Raw genomic sequence first — 7,327 nt, forward strand, 5'->3', positions numbered from 1 at the left:
GCCTGAAACGCTGTTTTTTTCACCTCCGTGCCCAAACGTCTTTGTTTGGGCTTCCGAAAGCGGATTATGTCAGGAAACAGTGGTTGCAATTTATTTTTGAACTCTGTTCCTGAGCATTATAACCCCAATTTGCTATTGTGTGCTGCGCATTTTACTGAGGACAGCTTCCACAACATGAGGGAGTACAGTGCCGGATTCGCCAAAAAGCTTTTGTTGAAAGACGGAGTAAGGGGCGTGGCACTACTGAAACACCGTCTAAGCTGTTCGCCAATCACGACTCACTGGGACAGCTAACCAATCACAACACATTTTGTTTTTCGGAAGGCGGACCTTCATCAAAGCCGGAACTAATCGAGCCGTTTGTGCCAGGCTGGGAAGAAAGCTATTTTAATAATGTAAATTATGTGAAAAATAATGTTTTTTTCCAACCACCAAGCATGAGAGCATGTTCTAGTACACCCCCAACACAAAATCAAGACTTTGTAAAAGAGCATAATAGGGAGTATTTGACAAAATAGCAGTATAACAACAAACCGTTCAAGAGAAAAATTACACCCAAAAACCACTGAAATTCATCCCTACAGACCAACACAAAGAAAAGCAGCATGGCTGTGTGTGATGCTTCCTGCTAATGTGGCCTTCCCAGATATGTTTGTGCGTGTTGGTGTGTGTTCTGCTGTCTTTTAGGGGTTAAGTCAGTATAGGTCGCCAAGCCAGGGCAAACAGACAGGAAACAGAGCAGAAGGACATGCTGGACTTCCTGTCTGTGCAGGAACACAATGAGATGATTCTCAAAGCACACTGCAGCAACGCTCCATGCCAAAGCCTGCTGAGACACACTCCATCTAATCGCCTGTGTTTGTTTTTGTTTACATAAGATTACTTGTGCCTGAAAGATGATGAAATATGAGCCAGAAAGCAATGAACTTAGAAATCATCGTCTATATGTTATAAGATCATACAGTACTGTTCAAAAGTTCGGTGTCTATAAGATTGGAAAATGTTTTTGAAAAAAGTCTCTTCTGCTCACCAAGGCCGCATTTTTTAAAATAAAAAATCCAGTAAAAACAGTAATATTATGAAATATTTTTACAATTTAAAATTACTGTAATCTATTGTAATATATTTTAAAATGTAATTTATTCCTGTGATGCAAAGCTGAATTTTCAGCATCATTACTCCAGTCTTCAGTGTCACATGATCCTTCCGAAATCATTCTGATATGCTGATTTGCTGCTCCACATCATTTCTGATTATTATCAATGTTGAAAACAGTTGTGATGCTGAATACTTTTGTGGAAACCGTGTTAAAAAAATTCTGAATTCTTTGATGAATAGAAAGTTCAAAAGAACAGCATTTAATTGAAATTGAAATTTTGTAGCATTATAAAACTCTTCACTGTCAATTTTGATCAAATCATGCATCCATGCTGAATAAACAAATTAATTTCTTTCAAAAAAAGTGTTGGCCCCAAGTATCTTTTCATAATGATGTTTATTTTTACTGAAAAACATGACAAAATACTGATTAGGCCAATCATTTGTTTTTATTTTTGTTTTCAGTGTTCTTACAGCAAGTTATAATATTTGCCTTTATCTAATATTTAAATATTTAATATTTTCACACACACACACACACATACACATACACATATTACACATACACATACACACACACAAAGGTGTTTAAAAAAGGTGAAATATTATTAAAATTAAAATTGTTTTCTATTGTAATATGTTTTAAAACGTAATTTATTCCTGTGATGCAAAGCTTCATTTTCAGCATCGTTACTCAAATCTTCAGGGTCACATGATCCTTTCTATAATCATTCTATGATGCTGATTTGGTGAAGAAACTTTTCTTATTACTATCAATGTTAAAAAACAGTTGTGCTGATTCATATGTTTGTAAAAACGGCGATACGCTTTTTTCAGGATTCTTTGATGAATAGAAAGTTCAAAATAACATTTATTTAAAATAGAAATCTTTTGTAACATTATAAATATCGTTACTGTCACTTTTGACCAATGGTTGTTTGCTGAATAAAAATATAAAAATTCTTTAAAAAATGACTGACACTAAAATACATATGTGAAACTTGTGGTATGACAATAAATGAGTGAACCTGGTCTCTTTATTAAAAAAAAGTCCCATACTCGGAATTTGTGCTCTGCATTTATCCCATCCAAGTGCACACACACTCGGAGCAGTGTGGCATCCAGGGAGCAGTTAGGGGTTCGGTGCCTTTGCTCAAGGGTCTCACCTCAGTTGTGGTATTGAGGGTGGAAGAGAGTGCTGGTCATTCACTCCCCCTACCTACAATCACTGGTGGTACCGAGACTCAAACTAGTGGCCTTTGGGTTACAAGTATCATTAGGCCACGACTGCCCCCAGGTATTAGGTAACAAATTAACCACATTGAACGTTTCCTCATCTTGCAGTGTCACAAGGTGGTTAACCATCAAACTTCTTTGTCTAATTTGTCTTTTTCTGGCCTTGCAGGAAAAGCTTTCATCTCAAGCAAAGGGAAGATGCAGAAGAAGCGATTTGCTTCAATCATCAGGGGTTCACAGGAAGCACAGCCTTCATCTGAGAAATGATTTCCCTTGTACTTTTCAGAAACAACCCATGTCTGACCCACCTACGTGAGTACGCCAACACTTTGAAGTGATGTTACCAACGACATATTCAGAAACACATCATTAAAAAAAAAAAATACAACTTTAAACAACAGAAGAAAGCTATAAGTCAAAATGAGGTTCAGGTTCATATTGATATCACACATCGTACAGCTGTAAACACCTGGTGTTTGCGGTGCTTACATATTGAGACGAGACGACAGGTATTATTACAGAAGCAAAAAATAAAAATTGAACAGGTCAGAACAGCCACATCTGTTGTTATGATGAAGAGAAATCATACACATTTACATTCATAGACCTGAGCACAAACCGACTCCTACACAATTTCACTTTATTATTTCACAGCTGAAACAATCAAAGGCAGCCAGGCATGCAGCTCTCCTTTTAAATTTACATTTATGTTCTCCACTGACAGTTTCTCGACTCTATATGAATATATGATGTTTATTCTGGCTCTCTCTCTCTCTCTCTCGCTCTGGAAGCAGGTCTAGTCATTGCTTAACCATTAAATGGCTCCGTCCAGCCCTTTGTATGTTACTCTCTGACCGCTGAATTCAGCAGCATATGAGATAAAGTTGCTCATCCAGATAGAGAGAGAGATGCTGACTGGAGTTCTTCTTCTGATATTGCCGCCCCTGGGAGCACAGGATCCTTGTAAAGGTAAAACATCCCAAGCTTTCCCATGCAGGATCTTGTGCGAACTGGTGTCTGTTTGAGTGAAATTGTTTTTCTCTGAGGGTTGGGCAGTTTTGTTCTAAGTTTAGACTAGTTTCAGTCATTTTTAAATCTTACACATGGTTTTTACGGTGGAAAGAAAACCTGGCCTTCGAGCCATCTGAGAGCCATCTAGTAGTGTTAAAGATGGATGAATATGCTAAAAAATGTGTTCAATCATTTTCAGATAATAATGTTCTTTCTTTTTCACTTCAGTTGATAAAATGAATGGATTTCACAAAACATTTGATGTTCAGAACAGATTCTAGGTAATTTTTCAGCTCCAAATCAATAAAAAAAAAAAAAATTCTAGAAAATACCAAAAAAAATTTTTTTATGACAATTACGAGCACAAATCTCCCAATTATCATTTAAAAACTCTGTTTATTGTTACTTTATTGGAAAATAACCTCATTCTCACTATTGTATTATATATATATATATATATATATATATATAAATATAATTTACTAACCATTTTAATGAAGAGAAATGTGTCATTTAATCAGTGTAATTTTAGTATCACTGATATACTATTATAGTTTTTTTATGAATATTTTGAATTAGATTATTTTCTGTTTTCACTTTAATATTAGTTAGTTTTAGTAATTTTGCTGTTTGTTTTTCATTTTTATTAGTTTTAATTTGTTTAAATGTCTGTACAGTTTTATCAATTTTTATTTAAGCATTTTATTTGAATACTTTTAGTACTTATGTTTCAAGTAAAGATTTTTTTTTTTTTTTTTTTTTTTTACCCTTGCATTTTTAATGAAAAAATTTATTTATTTGAATACTTTTAGTACTTATGTTTCAAGTAAAAATTTTTTTTTTTTTTTTTTTAGTTTAACCCTGCATATTTAATGCAAAAATCTTAATGGCCCTAAAATAGGCTTCACTGTCTTGCAGCTTTTTAGATATTTGTCTGCCAGGGAAAGTCAATTCACAATAGCCAGATTACATTTAAAGGAAAGGAGAAAGTGAAAATGTTCAGAGGGAGTGTGAAATTACAGTGAACTGAAACTTCAAGAGAGTTTAAATAAGGACAAAATCATCGCTGAAGCGTCTAAACATCCTAAACTGGATTCTGCCTCTTTGTTGTCTGACCAAAGAGACAGAATCAGTTTCTTGTTTGGCATCTTATCTTCTCTCATTCTGTTCAGTATCTTGAGAAATCACTGAGAAATAAAGTGACACATCGATTCCCTAATGAGAATCTTTTTCGAGGACGGTAAATAAGGACACACTCCGCAAAAGCCTTATCACCCCACAAAGAACAGGAAGTAACGGATCTACACAACAACCGCGAGCAATGCTTTCTGTGAATAAACAAACTCTCTTTCACTCTCTATAGAGAGTAAAGATGGACTTAAAGTCAGACTCAGCATTAAAACGGCCCTCGGAGATGATGCCGTAGGTTTTGGTTTACTTCTCTTTTTATTTGGTTTGATGTCCATATTGATCATTTTTTTCAGCCATATTGTGCAACTAAAATAATTCAACTTTTTTTCTCTCTCTGTATCTCAGTATGAGTGGAATGAGAGCGAGATGTTTCTCTTCAAATCTACTCTGGCGTATGCGATGAGGAAACAAACTAATCAAGACACCTATACAACGCTTTCCACCCACGAGCAGGTGACACACTTAACAAAAGATAATCAACAGCCAGTCTGCTCAGTCCAAGTCTGTTTTTATGATGACCACTTTAATTGTGATTGAAAACGTGAGCAGAATGATTTGCCCACAGCTGTTGAGTAAGAGCTGATGGCTTTCAGAGTCAAATCTGTTTGTTCTTCATGCGTGGGTCAGGTTTTGTCATAGCTGTCTGGATAAAATGTTCTCACAAGGCTAGTAAACCAGTCAGTGGTTGCAACAGAATGTGAAACACTGGGGAGCTGAAATGCAACATGTGTTTTTTAGCAACAGACAGCCATTCATATGCTTCCTCAATGATTGCTTCATTAAATATTCATGTGCTTCTACAGCCGTAGATACTTTCAAGTGCTGGGTTTCGTTTCTCAGTTTTAGTACCTGAGGGAAACAGGTGGTATGTTTCAGAAACCTCCAGACAAGTAAAGTGAATTATTTGGCTACATTTCTAGATGGAAAAGCAGTTATTTAAAACTGGCCTGCTTGTTGCATGCTGTATTCAAATGAGAACATAAACCTAAACTTACCCAAGGTTTTCAATTATACAATCTCATAACATGACTATGGGTAAAATAAGTGAAACATGAAACCAGAGAAGCCAAGGTTATATTATGCTACATTATACTGCTTTGCATTGCATTACTTTGCATTGAATTGTTTTGTGTTACATTACATTGCATGAAGTTAAATTACATGACAGGGAGGTTAACAATTTCAGATAAATCAAAATGATATTGTGTTATATTGCTTAGCATTGCTCCACTTTGCGTTCTTTGCATTGCTCTGCTTAGCATTGCTTTGTTGCGGCATTGCTTTGGGTTAGATTATCTTTCCTTACGTTAACTTACCCAACAAACAAAAATATTCTAAGAACAGTTTGCTAACGTTCCCATTAAGTTATGCCAACTTTATTTCTGAATGTTCAAGACATACAGTTTTTAAAATGTTTAAAAATGTTTTTTTTCCCACTTCATAATTTTGAAACATATGGTTACTTTTGAATTTTATCTTAACATTCTAAAACAAGTAGAAACATTAAAAAATGTTAGATGAACGTTCACCTAAAACGTTTCAGAAGAAGATAAAGAAAGCCAGGATTATTACATTATGGCCCGGTTTCACAGACAGGGTTTAGACTAAGCCAGGATTAGGCCATAGTTAATTTACGGCATTTAAGTAATTTTTATAAACGTGCTTAGAAAAAATTATTACTGGTGTGCTTTTTGAGACAAAACAAAGTCACTGATATATTTTAAGATCAGTCAGTACAAGTTTCTTTCAGTTGATACAGCTCAGACTTACATTTTAGTCTAGGACTAGGCTTAAGCCTTGTCTGTGAAAGCGGGGGTATATTGCTTTGAATTCCACTCCATTACATGACAGAGACATTCATCATTTCAGATAAAGCAAGGTTATATTAAGTTATATCAGTTGCATTGGATGCTTTGCGTTTGTCGTTTCATTGCAACTTTGAGTTACATTGCTTTGCATTATATTTCTTACATTTCATTGTATTACATTATATTACATGCCAGAAAGGTACTGTAAACAATTTTAGATAAACCAAAATTATTTTGTTATATTGCTATGTGTAGCACTGTTTCACTTTGCATTTGTGTTGCTTTCTATTGTTTTATGTTGCAGCATTGCTTTGTGTTAACCTACATTGCATTACATTATAATTATAATTCAGAGAAAGCAAGATTATATTGCGCTATATTGTTTTGCTTTGCATAGCATTGTTTTGTGTTGCACTGCTTTGCGTTACATCGCATAACATTACAGAGATGATCATTTCAGATAAAACAAGATTCCCCTTCAGGAACTCGAGCTGCGTCGAAATCACTTTGGGAACGCCCCTGCGTGACCGCGTTCTGAAGCACAAATCAGTCCAATGGAGTAGCGAGACGTCACGAGCGGGGTGACGTAAGCACCAGAAAGTATAAAAGCGCATCCGGCAGAGCCCAAACCAGCTTCTGCTCTTCAGTAGCGCTCTGTGTATGTGTCCGTCTATTTACTGTTGTCTGTCCACACAAGCATATATAAAAACAATCATGAAAAATTCAATGGCGAGCGAACGGCATTACAAACGCTGTGTTCCTCCCTGCCCACGATATTTGGCGGCGGGGGATACACACGATTTGTGTGTCGTTTGTTGGGGAGCGGAGCATGCATGGTCAGCTTTCGAGGAGCTGATTGCTCTCACTGCGTATGCTCTGCTCTCGCCTGGCTGTGTTTGATGAGAGTGGCCAGGCTGTTGCCGAGGCACGGCGTAGACTGTTGTCGTGGGGATCGCGGGTGGATTTAGCGGAGGGATCCGAGA

General features: G+C 36.2%; 1 protein-coding gene across 1 annotated transcript in view; it reads left to right on the forward strand.

Annotated features, from left to right (window-relative positions):
* The first annotated feature begins 4,563 nt into the window (after positions 1–4,563).
* The window catches only part of LOC107599563 (angiotensin-converting enzyme 2-like), a 12,409-nt gene continuing 9,645 nt past the window's right edge, over positions 4,564–7,327 (forward strand). The window contains exons 1-4 of the mRNA XM_016291209.1: positions 4,564–4,585; positions 4,709–4,767; positions 4,882–4,989; positions 5,102–5,108. Of these exons, the coding sequence (XP_016146695.1) occupies positions 4,564–4,585; positions 4,709–4,767; positions 4,882–4,989; positions 5,102–5,108 (196 nt within the window). The remainder of the gene's footprint in view (positions 4,586–4,708; positions 4,768–4,881; positions 4,990–5,101; positions 5,109–7,327) is intronic.

This window comes from Sinocyclocheilus grahami, unplaced genomic scaffold, assembly GCF_001515645.1.
Source record: "Sinocyclocheilus grahami isolate Dianchi unplaced genomic scaffold, SAMN03320097.WGS_v1.1 scaffold13.1, whole genome shotgun sequence".
In the NCBI taxonomy this organism is placed as follows: Eukaryota; Metazoa; Chordata; class Actinopteri; order Cypriniformes; family Cyprinidae; genus Sinocyclocheilus; species Sinocyclocheilus grahami.